At 44.9% G+C, this 14,922-nt stretch overlaps 1 protein-coding gene across 5 annotated transcripts in view; it reads right to left on the minus strand.

The window, feature by feature from the left end:
- Fbxl20 (F-box and leucine rich repeat protein 20) overlaps nucleotides 1-14,721 on the minus strand; it is a 126,318-nt gene extending 111,597 nt beyond the window's left edge. The window contains exon 1 of one of the 5 annotated variants that reach the window (XM_045158239.1): nucleotides 14,615-14,721. In XM_045158239.1, coding sequence (XP_045014174.1) covers nucleotides 14,615-14,662 — 48 coding nt within the window. In that variant the 5' untranslated portion in view covers nucleotides 14,663-14,721. Of the gene's footprint in view, nucleotides 1-13,622; nucleotides 13,935-13,971; nucleotides 14,055-14,396; nucleotides 14,473-14,614 lie in introns of those variants that run through there. The other 4 variants (XM_045158241.1, XM_045158243.1, XM_045158242.1 and 1 more) reach the window with 4 other exon arrangements.
- Nucleotides 14,722-14,922: the final 201 nt, after the last annotated feature.

Below are 14,922 nucleotides of genomic sequence, written 5' to 3' on the forward strand. Positions count from 1 at the left end.
GAATCTTCTCTTTTCAGATGGCAGTGACTTCAGGATGACTCAGAAGGTATCACAGTGCTGGAAAGAAGTGACTGGAGTACTGAATAACATCTCGATCACACCTTCCAAGGCTCAAGGTCTAATGCGGAAGAGGTGGCAGAAAGAATTCAAGAGCCAAAGGAAGGGTAGGACTCCTTACAACATGCTCCTCCAGACACAAAATGGCCTGGATATCCATGACTTCACCGTGCCTGACACTATCTACACACGACCATCATAAGAGGAGGAAAAGATCATGACATCGAAATAAAAGAGAGACTGATTGAGATGGGGAGGGGATAGGATGGAGAATGGAATTTCAAGGGGGAAAGTGGAGAGGGAGGGAGGGTATTACCATGGGATATTTTTTATAATCATGGAAAATGTTATAAAACTTGCGGAAAAAAAAACAACAATGGTTACTTAAAAAAAATTTTTTTTGACTGAGCGTGGTGGTGCCCACCTTTAATCCCAGCACTCGGGAGGCAGAGGTAGGAGGATTGCCATGAGTTCGAGGACACCCTGAGAATAGAGAGTGAATTCCAGGTCAGCCTGGGCTAGAGTGAGACCCTACCTGGAAAAAAAAAAAAATTAAATCCAGCCAGGTATGGTGGTACACACCTTAAGCCCCAACACTCAGGAGGCAGAGGTAGGAGGATTACTGAGTTTGAGGCCCGTCTGGGATACAGAGTAAATTCCTGGTCAGTCTGGGCTAGAGAGACCCTACCTCAAAAAAGCAAAAAATAAAAAGTAAATTCTATCTGAATAAAATAATTGATAAGGGCTGGAGAGATGGCTTAGTGGTTAAGTGCTTGCCTGTGAAGCCTAAGGACCCCGGTTCGAGGCTCGGTTCCCCAGGTCCCACGTTAGCCAGATGCACAAGGGGGCGCACGCGTCTGGAGTTCGTTTGCAGAGGCTGGAAGCCCTGGCGCGCCCATTCTCTCTCTCTCCCTCTATCTGTCTTTCTCTCTGTGTCTGTTGCTCTCAAATAAATAAATTAAAAAAAAAATTTTTTTTTTAAAATAATAATTGATAAAAATTATGTGACTTAATGCGTATAATCCACACCTGAGAAACACAAAGGTCTGTGCATGCATGAATTAAGTATAATACAAACACCGGTTTTCTGGACTGATGGACTGGGGGTGCAGCTCAGTGAAAGAGTCTATCATGGTGAGACCCTGACTGAGATCTCCAGCACTGCAAAGAAATAGAAATAATTATTCTTTTTTGTTGTTGTCATGAGGTCTTGCTATACGTGGCCTAGCTAGTCTTGAACTTACTACGTAGCCCAGGCAGTGTCTTTAGTGCTGGTTCAGCTCAATTATTCTCATATTCTATTGATTTTCATATTCATTGTGTGTCTCTCTCTGTGATGGGGTCTCATGTAGCTCAAGCTAGCCTCCAACATGCTGGGTATGACCTTAAACTTCTGATCATGTGGCCTCTACTCCTCAGTGCTGGGATTACATGCATGCACCAACACATCTGGTTTATGTGACCCTGGGAATCAAACCCAAGGCTTTACTCCTGCTAGTCAGGAATTCTACCAAGTGAGCTACATTCCTAGTCCCTCAATTATTCTTTCTTAAGGAATGTGTTGACCTCAGTAAAGCTGTACTTTTTGTTGTTGGGCTTAAAAAAAAAAAATCAGATCTACATTTGGAAAGCTTTTGTATAACACATTAGTTGTGACTAAGAATAATGAATATTAATGAAGTTTCTTATCTTCCACATTTACAACTCATGATAATGTGGTAAGAAGTACTGCACTAAATAAATGTTCTATTTTATCCAAAGAGAATTCCAAAATACCAGTGTTCTCTTCTACAAGTGGGTTGTAGAAATAAATTATGATGTGATTTTGTATTCAGACGCTCATAGCTTTACTTCCTACAAATCAGAGAAAGGAAGAATGGCCAGTTTCTGGGGAGTAAAAAGCTGACTGATTCAGTGTTTTTAAATGTCAAATTACAATTTAGTGTCAAATTCTCATCTTATGAGACATTTGCCCACATTTGCCTAACAATGGTTATAATAATGGTTACAATATAAACTCCAGATTGAAACAATGATTAAAACTACAATGATTAAAATTTATAGGCATTCCTGTTTAATAAACCCATGATATAAAATTGAATCAAATTAGATAATTATTTATTATTTGCCCTTTTGCAAAAGAATTTTCCTACTAAATAATACTATGGTATTACACACCTATAATCCCAGCACTCTGGGGGAAAGATCAGGAGTTAAAGGTTACTATGAGCTACAAGGACCCCTGTCTCCAAAAAACAAAACTAAATAAATGTTGGACTGGAGAGATGGCTTAACAGTTAAGGCACTTGCCTGCAAAGCCAAAGGACCCATGTTTGATTCCCCAGGCACAAGGTGGCATGTGTCTAGAATTCATTTGCAGTAGCTGAAGGCCCTGGTGAGCCCATTCTCTCGATCTACTTCTCTCTCTCTCTCAAATAAATAAAATAAATTTAATAAAAAACTAAATGTTAATGGGCTATTGAGTTGGCCTAGTGGTTAAAGGTGCTTGTTTGCAAAGGCTGATAGCCCAGGTTCAACTCCCCAGAACACTAGATACAGTGGCAAAAGGCTCTAGTGAGACCATATACTCTCTCTTTCTCTCTCTCCCCTAACAAATAAAAATATTTTTAAATATTAATAAGTTAAAAAAATCTATTTACAGACACTTCCTTATAAAGTAACAATAGACATCAATTATTCAGCCCTGCAGTATGGTAGATAACTTGCTCAATGCTACACAAACATTATAGATTTAATCCTGACAATTCAGGAGAGTATTATATTTATTTTAGAGACTGAAATTTGAGAAGAGATAAAAGAACTTGTCCAAGGTCACAAAGATGATAAGTAGCAAAGCCATAGTTTAAATTCAGGCTTCAGCTAATACTTTTTTTTTTTTTTTTTTCCCCTTTCGAGTTAGGGTCTCACTCTAGTCCAGGCTGACCGGGAATTCACTACGTAGTCTCAGGCTGGCCTTGAACTCACAGCAATCCTCCTACCTCTGCCTCTGGAGTGCTGGGACTAAAGGCATGGGCAACCATGCCCAGCCTAACACTCTTTAAAAATATATATATTTATTTACTTGAGAGAGATAAAGAGGCAAAGAGAGAGAAAGAGAGACAGAGAGAATGAATAAGTGTGCCAGGACCTCCAGCCACTGCAAATGAACTCCAGATGCATATGCCACCTTGTGCATCTGGCTTATGTGGGTACTGGGGAAATTGAACCTGAGTCTTTAGGCTTCACAAGCAAGTGCCTTAACCACTAAGCCATCTCTGCAGCCCAAAGCTAGTACTCTTAAATAGGTTCTAGATATAAAAATAAATTCCATAATTACCAAGAAATAGGAATCACAACATACTAAATTCCGGGATATCACTTATATATAAGTGCCTTAGTTATTTGATCAGACCACCTCCCCATTCTGCTCTCTGTCATTCTCCACTTAGCAGCACCAAACAGGGTACAATTACAAAGGCTAACTGGCTTTTCTTTACTAGGACTTGAGCAAAGAAATTTAAGACACTGGCAATAAGTTAACCATCTATTCTCTTTACAGAGAATCACAGAATTTCCACAGTAAAAGGAACCTTAGAGTTTAGACAACTGAAGTCTAGAAAGGTAACTTACCAAAGTCTTGAAGATACCAGTAACACTAGAAACTAGAATTTCACTAGAGTATGTAAGATGCATACAAAGAAACAAAAATGTGTATAAAACAGCTGTTTTTTTGTTTTTGTTTTGTTTTTCGAGGTAGGGTTTCACTCTAGCTCAGGCTGACCTGCAATTTACTATGCAGTTTCAGGGTGGACTTGCTGTCATAGCAATCCTCCTACTTCTTGTCTCTGGAGCACGTGCCACCATGACAGGTCTAGAAGAGCCTTTAAAAAAAAAATTTTTTTTTTTTTTTGGAGCTGGGCATGGTGGTGCAGCATGCCTTTAATCTCAGCACTTGGGAGGCAGAGGTAGGAGGATCACCGTGAGTTTGAAGCCACTCTGAAACTCCATAGTGAATTCCAGGTCATCCTGAGCCAGAGTGAGACCGTATCTTGAAACCACCCCCCCAAAAAAATTGGGTTGGGTACTGGGGAAATGGCTTAATGGTTATGGCACTTGCCAGCAAAGCCCAAGGACCCGGGTTCAATTCCCCAGGACCCACGTAAGCCAGATGTGCAAGGGGGCACATGTGTCTGGAGTTCGTATGCAGTGGCTAGAAGCCTTGGCTTGCCCATTTTCTCTTTCTGTCTATCTGTCTCTTTCTCTTATCATAAATAAATAAATAATTTTTAAGTTTTAATTGTTATTTATTTATTTGAGAAAGAGATAGAGAATGGGTATGCCAGGGCCTCCAGCCACTGTAAACAAACTCCAGACACATGTGCCACCCAGTGCATCTGGCTTACGTGCATTCTGGGGAATCAAATCTGAGTTCTTAGGCATTGGCAAGCACCTAACAGTTAAGCTATCCCTCTAGCCCAGAAGACCCTTTTTTTTTTTTCCTCCCGACGTAGGGTATCACTCTAGCTCAGGTTGTCCTGGAATTCACTATGTAGTCTCAGGGTGGTCTTGAACATTTGGAGATCCTCCTACCTCTGCCTCCCAAATGCTGAGATTAAAGGCATGTGCCACCATGCCCAGCCCAGAAGAGCCTTTTAAAAAATATTTTTATTTGGGAGGAAGGAGGTTATTACCATGGGATATTTTTTATAGTCATGGAAAATGTTAATAAAAATTGAGACAAAATAAAAAAAAAATTTTATTCTATTTGCAAGGAAAGAGAAGGAATGGCCACACCCAGGTCTCCTGCTACTGCAAACTCCAGATGCACATGCCACTTTGCACATCTGGCTTTATGTGGATACTAGGGAATTAAATACAGGCCAGCAGGCCCTGCAAGCAAGCGTCTTTAACCACTAAGTCATTTCCCCAGCTCCTAGAAGAGGCTTTTTAAAGGTAAGGTCTAACTCCTGCCCAAGCTGGCCTGGAAGGCACAGTGATACTCTTACTCAACCTTCTCAGAGCTGGAATTCCAGGTCTAAGCCACTTCATCCAGCTCTACAAGAACACTTTTTAAGCCTTAGTATGGTGACACGCCTCAAATTCCAACGACCTGGGAGGCTAAAGCAGGACACTAGTTGGAGCACAGGGGCTCTAGGCCAGCCTGAACAAAACAGGAAGACCCTGTCTACAACACTTTTTAAACCATAGCCCAGAAATTGATGATTCTTTTTTTCTAGTTGCTATTTAAGAGAGAGAGAGAGAGAGAGAGAGAGAGAGAGAGAGAGAGAGAGGGGCAGATAAAGACAGAGAATGAGCATGCCAGGGCCTCTAGCCACTGCAAACAAACACCAGATGCATGTGCCACCTTGTTCATGTGGCTTACATCGATACTGGGGAATTGAACCTCAGTCCTTAGGCTTCCTAGGCAAGCGCCTTAACCTCTAAGCTATGTCTCCAGCCCTTTTCTTTTTTTATGGCTTTGCAAGGTAGGGTCTCACTCTAGTCCAGGCTGACCTGGAATTCACTATGTAGTCACAGGGTGGCCTCAAACTCATAGTGATCCTCCTACCTCTGCCTCCCAAGTACTGGGATTAAAGGCGTGTGCCACACTTGGCTGTTTTGTTTTTGTTTTTTTTTCATTTTTTGAGCTCTTCTTTTCTAAAACTATTCTTATTTTTATTTATTTATTTTCAAGGAAAAAGAAAGAGAATGGACAGGCTTCTAGCTACTGCAAATGAACTCCAGATGCATGTACCACTTTTTGCATCTGGTTTCACGTGGGTACTAATGAACCAAACCCAGGTCATTAAGCTTTGCAGGAAAAGAGTCTTAAATACTGAGCAATCTTTCCAGCCCACTATTTATTGATTTATTCACTGATTTAAAATATTTCATTTATACATTTGAGAGTAAGAAGAGGCAGATATATAGGGAGAAAGAATAGGCATGCCAGGCCCTCCAGCCACTGCAAAATGCATGTGCCACCTTGTGTATCTGGCTTATGTGGGTACTGGGGAATCAAATCTGGGTCTTTAGGCTTTGCAGGCAAACACCTTAACCACTAAGCCATCTCTCCAGCCTTTATTTATTTTTTCTTTTCTAAAAAAATTTTTTGGGTTTTTTTTTTTTTTTTTTTTTTTGGTTTTTCAGGTAGGGTCTCACTCGAGCCCAGGCTGACCTGGAATTCACTATATAGTCTCAGGGTGGCCTCGAACTCATGGCAATCCTCCTACCTCTGCCTCCCAAGTGCTGGGATTAAAGGCATGCATCACCACACCCAGCGTGTATTTTTCGCTTTTAAAAAATATTTTATTGGGTTGGAGAGATGGCTTAGTGGTTAAGTGCTTGCCTGTGAAGCCGAAGGACCCCAGGTCGAGGCTTGATTCCCCAGGACCCATGTTAGCCAGATGCACAAGGGGCGCATGTGTCTGGAATTCGTTTGCAGTGGCTGGAAGCCCTGGCACACCCATTCTCTCTCTCTCTCTGCCTCCTTCTCTGTCTGTCTCTCTCAAATAAATAAATCAAAATAAATAACAAAAAAATTAAAAAATATATATCTTATTTATTTATTTGAGGGGGCAAACATAAAGAGGGGATGGGTGCTTCAGGACTTCTAGCCACTACAAATGGACTCCAGACACATGTGCCACTTTGTGCATCTGGCTTTACATGGGTTTGGGGGAACTGAACCTTGCTGACAAGTGCCTTAACTGCTAAGCCATCTTTCCATCCCTGTTTTTGTGTTTTCAAAGTATGGTTCTAGCCCAGACTGACCTGGGAACTCACTCTGTAGTTCCAGCATGGCCTCAAACTCACAGTGATCCTATCTGTGACCTTTCTGTTTGTTTGTTTTGAAGATAGGGGTTTCTGTATAATACCCAAGCTGGCTTCAAACTCCTGGGATCACATGATCCTCCTGCCTCAGCCTCCCGAGGCAGAGAATACAGCTGTGGGCCAACACATGTAGGAAAATGCTTACTGTTGCAAAACTTTTAAAAGCCCATCCCTAGACAAACACAGATCTCTGGAATTCCTTGGACCTAACATTTGGATTGCTTACTAGCAGAACTGCAAATGTTTACTCTCTTTTCCTCATCCACTTCTAAAGCAGGAAAAAGAAAACAAAGCTAACGTAGTTCTCTCTTACTCAGCAAGCCATAGACAGGAAAGAGTGAACTGATAACTTTTGTTGTGCCTGTCTCTAAAGAGTCACATTCATAGGAACTGTCATTCCATACCTTTAAGAACCAGCCCTAGTCTAGAAACCATACTATTTTGTTTCTGCCTTCCTTTCCTGCCTCTTACAATCCCTCGTTCTGTAACCATGAGCTGAGAATAAGCCATACCTGTGGCTTCTTATTAATGCTGCAAACTAAGTAAAGCTAAGAATGCTCCAATCCCTCAGATGATCCCAAAGTCACACTAACTACCACTACAGTCACTGTAACTGGTGTATTTGACACACTACCTAGCTATTTACATATACACAAGGTTACATAATTAAGAAAGATAGACCATAAATCCTACTACAATAGCTCAGTACCACTGTCTATTTTTAGTTGTGACATTAAAAATTATAAAATGAATTCAAATGCATTAAGACATAACACTATAAAATCACAATTGGATGCCTTAGTTCTACCAAGTTAATATTTGGGAGAGTCTAACCTCAAAATTCACCAAGTCTAGAAGATCAAACAGAAAAGCAGTGCCAAAAGAACTATGCACAAGCACCTAAATATGGTCAGGGCAAGGCATTCTTGCTTCTTCCTCCCTCCCTCCCTTGGATTTTCCTGGGGTCCTGCAATACTTATTTTGAACATCTAAAAATACCCTTCCAGCCGGGTGTGGTGGCGCATGCCTTTAAACCCAGGACTTGGGAGGCAGAGGTAGGAAGATTGCCCGGAGATCGAGGCCACCCTAAAACCACATGATGAATTCCAGGTCAGTCAGGGCTACAGCAAGACCCTACCTCAATAAATAAAAATATCCTTCCAAAACCATAATATATTACTGAAATTTTCATTTCAGTTTCCAATTTGTCACTAGTTGGTAATGGAATCCTTGGCATAATACAAAAGTACTTATCAATGTGCAGAGCATGGTGGTACACGCCTTTAATCCCAGCACTTGGAAGGCAGAGGTAGAAGGATCGCTGTGAGTTCGAGGCTACCCTGAGACTAAATAGTGAATTCCAGGTCAGCCTGGGCTAGCATGAGACTCTATCTCAAAAAACCAAAACCAAAAAAAAACTTTTCTTGGAGCTGGAGAGACTGCTCAGTGGTTAAAGGTGCTTGCTTGCAATGTTTGATGGACTAAGTTTGATTCCCCAATACCCACAAAAAAACAGATTACTAATTGGCACATGCATCTGGAGTTTGTTTGCAGGGGCAGGAGACCATTCTCTTGTCTTTCTACCTGCCTCTTTCTGTTTCTCTTTCAAATAAATTAAAAATATTTTCTTCTTAGCTGGGCGTGGTGGCTCACGCCTTTAATCCCAGCACTCGGGAGACAGAGGTAGGAGGATCGGGGTGAGTTCAAGGCCACCCTGAGACTCCATAGTGAATTCCAGGTCAGTCTGGGCCAGAGTGAAAAAAAAATTTTTTTTCTTCTTTCTGTAGCTCAGTAGGGGAACACTTATTCAGAATGCTTGAGGGCCAGTCCTAAGACCAAAAAGAAAATATTTCTTCCATATCATTTATTTATTTATTTGAGAGAGAGAGAGAAGGAAAGAGAGAGAGAGGCAAATAGTGAGAATGGGTGCACCAGGGACTCTAGCCACTGACCTGGAATTCACTATGGAGTCTCAGGGTGGCCTCAAACTCACAGTGATCCTCCTACCTCTGCCTCCCAAGTTGACTCATCTCTCAGTCCTGGTTCATTTATTTGTCATTCTTACATTTCTATCTTATAATTGAGGAAAGTGAGGGCTTAAGGAATGAAAATGTTCAAGTTGCACAGCTAAAAAGAAGGGGAACCAGGATCCTAATCTCTAGTTTTAAATTTTCTTCTTGTCATCATGTTCTGTTTTTAGTATAACTAACAATACAGCCCATAAAATTTGTGGGCAAGTTGGGCATGTTAGTGCATGCCTTTAATTCCAGCACTTGGGAGGCAGAAGTAGGAGGACCACTGTGAGATCGAGGCTACCCTGAGACTCCATAGTGAATTCCAGGTCAGCCTGAGCTAGAATGAAGCCCTACCTCGAGAGGAAAAAAAAAAAAAAAAAAAGTAAAAAAGAGTTGAAAGCCAGCTTAGGCTACATTTGAGAACCTGTCTCAAACAAATAGCAATAACAAATAAAAAAGAACCAGAGTTTATCATTTCTACTGTATTACTTTCTTTCCATGAAGTTTCACATGATATAGCTGTTACCTAGCATGCTTAAGGCCTTAGGTTGGATCCCTAGCACCACAAATCCAAAATTCCAAAAAAGAACCACACTAAAACAACATGGCTGGAGGGACAGTTCAGTGGTTAAGACATTTGCCTGCAAAGCCCATGGACCCAGGTTCGATTCCCCAGGACCCACATTAGCCAGATGCACAAGGGGACACATGCGCCTGAAGTTCATTTGCAGTGACTGGAAGCCCTGGCATACCCATTTTCTCTCTCTCTCCCTGTCAAATAAATAAAAATAAATAAAATATTTTTTAAAAAAAACATGGCCCTATGTTGCAGTCCGGTTCGCGTTGCTGGTAGAAATCACCCAACCAAGAGCAGCTTGTGGGAAAAAGAGATTTATTTTGGCTTACAGGCTCGAGGGGAAGTTCCACGATGGCAGGGAAAACGATGGCATGAGCGGAGGGTGGACATCACCCCCTGGCCAACATAAGGTGGACTACAGCAACAGGAGGATGTGCCAAACACTGGCAAGGGGAAACTGGCTATAAAGCCCACAAGCCCGCCCCCAACAATACACTCCCTCCAGGAGGCATTAATTCCCAAATATCCATCAGCTGGGGAGCTAGCATTCACAACACCTAGGTTTATGGGGGACACCTGAATCAAACCACCACACCCTATTAAAAATAAATCTTAAGGCTCAGTTACCTTATGAGGGTGAACCTTTCATTTTTGAATTTGTTATAACTGTAATCTGAGAGACTAGAGAGATGGCTTACAAGTTAAATGTGCCTGTTTGCAAAGCCTGGAGGCCTTGGTTTGATTCTCTAGTACCCACATAAAGCCAGATGCACAAAGCAGTGCATGCATGTGGAATTAGTTTGTAATGACAAGAGGCTTTGCTATCCCATTGATTCTTATTCTCTCCTTTCCTCTCTCCTTGCAAATAAATAAAAACTTAAAAATATTTTTAAAACCTGTAATCTGCTTTGTCCACCTGATGTTGGCCAGGAGGTGATGTCCACCCTCTCTGCTCATGCCATCATTTCCCCCTGCCATTGTGGAGCTTCCCCTGGAGCCTGTAAGCCAAAATAAACCTCTTCTCCCCCCACCCCCCAAAAAAAAAACAAACTGTAATCTGAAATTCACCATCCCCCTCCTTTTTTTTTTTAATGTTTTTTCGAGGTAGGGTGTTGCTCTAGCCCAGGCTGACCTGGAATTCACTATGTAGTCTCAGGATGGCCTAGAACTCATTGCAAGCCTCCTACCTCTGGCTCCCAAGTGCTGGGATTAAAGGCTTGTGCCACCATGCCCGGCTAAAATTCACCATTACTTTCTGCAAATACTTCTCTTACTCACAAAAAAAAGCTCATAATTCTCATTCTGTGACATCTACTTATAATCAAAAGATTAGCTCTTTAAAAGTATTCTACATTCTCTCTCTGTCAAGTAAATAAATAAAAATAACAATAAATGGACTGAAGGAATGGTTTAGTAGTTAAGGCACTTGCCTGCAAAGCCAAGAGACCCAGGTTCAATTCCTCAGGACTCACATAAACCAGATACACAAGGTGGCACATGCATCTGGAGTTCCTTTGCAGTGGCTGAATATCCTGGTGTGCCCATCCTCTCTCTCTTTCTCTGTCTACACCCCTCTCTCAGTCAAATATAAATAAAAAATTATTCCAGGCTAGGCACCTCTTTAATCCCAGCACTAAGGAAGCAGAGGTAGGATTGTTGTTAGTTTGAGACCAGTCTGAGACTACATAGTGAATTTCAGTCAGTCAGGGTTAGAGTGAGACCTACCTGGGGGAAAAAAAAAACAAACAAAACAAGAATACCAAGTAAAATAAAATAAAATAGAAAAGATTCTCTTAATCTTCAGGATTAAAAAAATTATATAGCCAGGCATGGTGGCTCACACCTGAAATCCCAGAGCTTGAAAAGTGGAGAGGGGAGAATCAGTAACTCAAGACAATCCTAGGCTACATATTCGCTTTGAGACAAAGCTGGGTCATATAAGACCCTGTTTCAAACAAATGAATGAATAAAACAACCGATTTACTTTTTTTTTTCTAAAAATATTTATTTATTTATTTGGCAGGGTGTGTGTGTGAGAGAGAGAGAGAGAGAGAGAGAGAGAAGCAGACAGATAGAATGAACACGTCAGGGCCTCTAGCCACTGCAGACAAACTTCAGACACATGTGCCACCTTGTGCAACTGGCTTTCATGTGTACTGGGGAATAGAACCTAGGTCCTCAGGCTTCCCAGGCAAGTGTCTTAGCCAGTAAGCCAACTCTCCAGCCCCAAATTTACTTTTTAAAAATAGGAAAAAGCAATGTAATTTTAAAGTACATACAAGAGAAGTTTTTAAAATAATTATCTAACAACCTAATGAGAATAACAAATTAATAAAGAACTAATTACAGTGACAAAAGACTCTCTTTTGTTTCCCATTAACTGTCAAATGCATGGTCAGTAATTTTGATGACATTATGGACTTTGACAATAGTAGTGAATATGAAACCACTATAAATTGACCTTATTGCTCTCTCTACAGCCAAGCAACACAATGTCCTATTAAAATAACACCAAATAATTTCTATTATGGTACTTTCCTTTTATGATTAAATTATGAAAACTCTAAATGCAATCAATGCCATGATTTTTCAGTACTCCTCATCTGCAACTGTAGCTCTGGATTTAAACTTCCTCTACAACTGCCCTAACTTATCTGAATCATTTAAAGTACTTTTGTCAGACTGAGATGGCTCAGTGGTTAAGGTGCTTGCTAGCAAAGCCAAACAACATGGGTTTGATTACCCAGTGCCCACGGAAAAGCCAGATGCACAAAGTGATGCATGCATCTGGACTTTGTTTGCAGTGGTGTGAGAGGCCCTGGCATGCCCGTATGTCTGTCTCTCATCTTGCAAATAAATACTGTTTAAAAAAAAAAAATACAAGGAAGACCCCTAGGTAAAATGTTCACAACCAAGTTGGTGAGTTTCTTGACATTTATGTCTCATTTTCACCTTCCAAGTAAGGAGCAAGAAAGACACTGATTATCAGAAACGTGTGTGTGTGTGTGTGTGTGTGTGTGTGTGTGTGTAGAAAAAGAGAAGATACCAAAAGGGGTGACACTGAGCCTGGAGTGATGCCAGGTCAGTATGATTGTCTGCCAGAAAAGGCCAGGTAACATTTACTGTTCTTGTTGCATAAGTTTCTGGGCCTCTCAAAGCATCTTCCTGCACATTATTATACTGCTGTAATTCATCCGTAGTTACAAGACTTTACGTCCCAAAAGAACCCGTTTCCCACACGACGAATTCTCTCTGAAGCTCCCCTGATCAGTTCCACAACTAAGAAAAACCTCCCCATTCGCTAGAGGAAAAACTTCTCTCGCGAGGCAAACAGCACCCCTCCCCCAGTGGATTTTCTGAAAGCTCTCAGACCTTCGCCCCAACCTCCAAGCATGCAGACATCTAAGGGTGCCCCACAAACAATGAGCCGCAAAAGTACAGACTAAACTGGAAAGAAGAGGAAGTATGAGAACAATACCCAAACCCAACACAGCAGCACCAACCCACCCCCCCCAACACACACACACACACACACACACACACACACGCACGCACGCACGCACGCACGCACGCACGCACCACCCCACCCCCCGCAGCGGCCTCTACCATGCCAGTCTAACAAGCCCACTTTCCCTAGTTTAACCAAGGGCTCAACAACTCAAAGAGCAACAGCCTGGGGCCCATGGACTCCGGCAGGAAGAAGCACGCTCAGGCTAGGATGCTCCCCCCGCTCCCGGGTGGAAAGAGGCTAGGCAAGGGTGGGGTAAAGAATGGCAAGCTAAGTGGCATGGGGGGAGGGGGAATTAGGGCACCAGAGCTAATCCCCCGCTGGCCAGGGCCTGTGGGTGGTTAGGGGCAGCGGGCGAGCAGCCTGGAGGGTGGAGAGAGAGAGCGAGAGAGAGGTGGGGGAGAGAGAGAGAGAGAAAGGGGGGGGGAGAGAGAGAAAGAGAGGGAGGGAGGGGAGAGAGAGAGAAAGAGAGGGAGGGAGGGAGAGAGGGAGGGGAGAGCGCCAGCGAGCTGGCAGCCCCGGGGGTGGGTAGCCAGGCCCCTCGAGGGAGGAGGAGGCTCGGAGGGGAGCGACTGTTTGGGGGGTTGGAGAGTTGGCCTTCCCGGTCGCCCGAGCCCCGCGAGCTTCACACCTCAAACCTGCTCTTGGTCACTCCGTTCACGTCCCTCCTCATGGGGCCGGGCGGGTGCGGCCCGAGCCGGGGCCGGGCGCTGCGGCGTGCGGAGTGCAAAGACAACCGGGGCCCAGAGCAGGCCCAGGAGTTCCGGGGCCGGGAGGTGGCGGTGGCACGGTCGGGTTACGGGAGGAGGAGGAGGAGGACGACGACGACGACGACGAAGCGGAGGACAAGACCTCTTGGGCTCCGGCGGAGGGGGTCCCCCACCACCTCCCGGGGCACCCCGCGGCCGCGACGACGGCCCGTCGCTAGCTCGGCTCTCTCCAAAGCCTCAACTTCAACCCAAAACAAAAACACTCCCCACCTGCCAGCAACGCCGCCTCTCATTGGACGGAGCCGCTCGGGCCTCGGAACGCCGGGGAGGGGAGGAGCGCTCCGCGGCCGCGGCATCGGCGGCGGCATCGGCGGCGGCGGCGGCGCGGCCCGCCCCTCCCCCCGCCGGGCGCAGCCCCGGACGGGGACCGGGAGCAGCCGGAGCGCGGGGCGTCCGCGGGACGAGCCCCCCTCCCGCTCCGAGGCAGGCGAGCCCACCAGGAGAAGGCGAGGCAGGGAAGTGCCCAAGTGTCTGTGTGTGTTTGTGCAGGGGTGGGGTGGGGGTGCGCGCGTGCTCGCGGACGGGCAAAGGGGGAGGAAAGCGGGGAGGACAGAGAGCACCCATCCCCCCCCCCGCAACTCTCCTTCTGCCCACCTCCCTCTCCCCACCCCGGTCTCCCTTTCCCGCCGACTGACAGGCACGCATCAACCCGCGTAGGACCGGAGCTTTCTGTCTAGTGACCCCCAAGCCCGAAGTCTGGTCACATCTTGCCCGGGAGACTGGACTGGGGCGCGCACGCGCGCGCGCGCACACACACGCACACACGCGCGCACACACACACACACACACACACACACACACACACGCACGCACGTCTTCCTGACCACCCAACTTCCCTTCCCCTATCACTCACTGTCGCCTTGAACCCAAAGTGCAGCAGGCGATCCCTGCTCGGAGCCATTTTCCTCCTTTTCTCTGGATGTCTCTAGGATGGGGCAGCGCTGTTGCCGCGGCCGTAGCTGCTGCCGCCGTCGCCACCGCCGCCACCGCCGCCTCCCCCGCCCCGGTGAATTGCATTACGGGGTGCTGCAGGGAGGCCTGGGGGGCCGCTGTGGGGCGGACATCTCGCAGCGCACGTCTCCAGGAGGCAGGGACTGATTACGCTAAGGGGGCAGGCCCGGCGCCTTGCTGGGCTCTGGGGGCGGCCGCGAGGCCACACCT

The sequence above is a fragment of the Jaculus jaculus genome, chromosome 9, assembly GCF_020740685.1.
Source record: "Jaculus jaculus isolate mJacJac1 chromosome 9, mJacJac1.mat.Y.cur, whole genome shotgun sequence".
Taxonomy (NCBI): Eukaryota; Metazoa; Chordata; class Mammalia; order Rodentia; family Dipodidae; genus Jaculus; species Jaculus jaculus.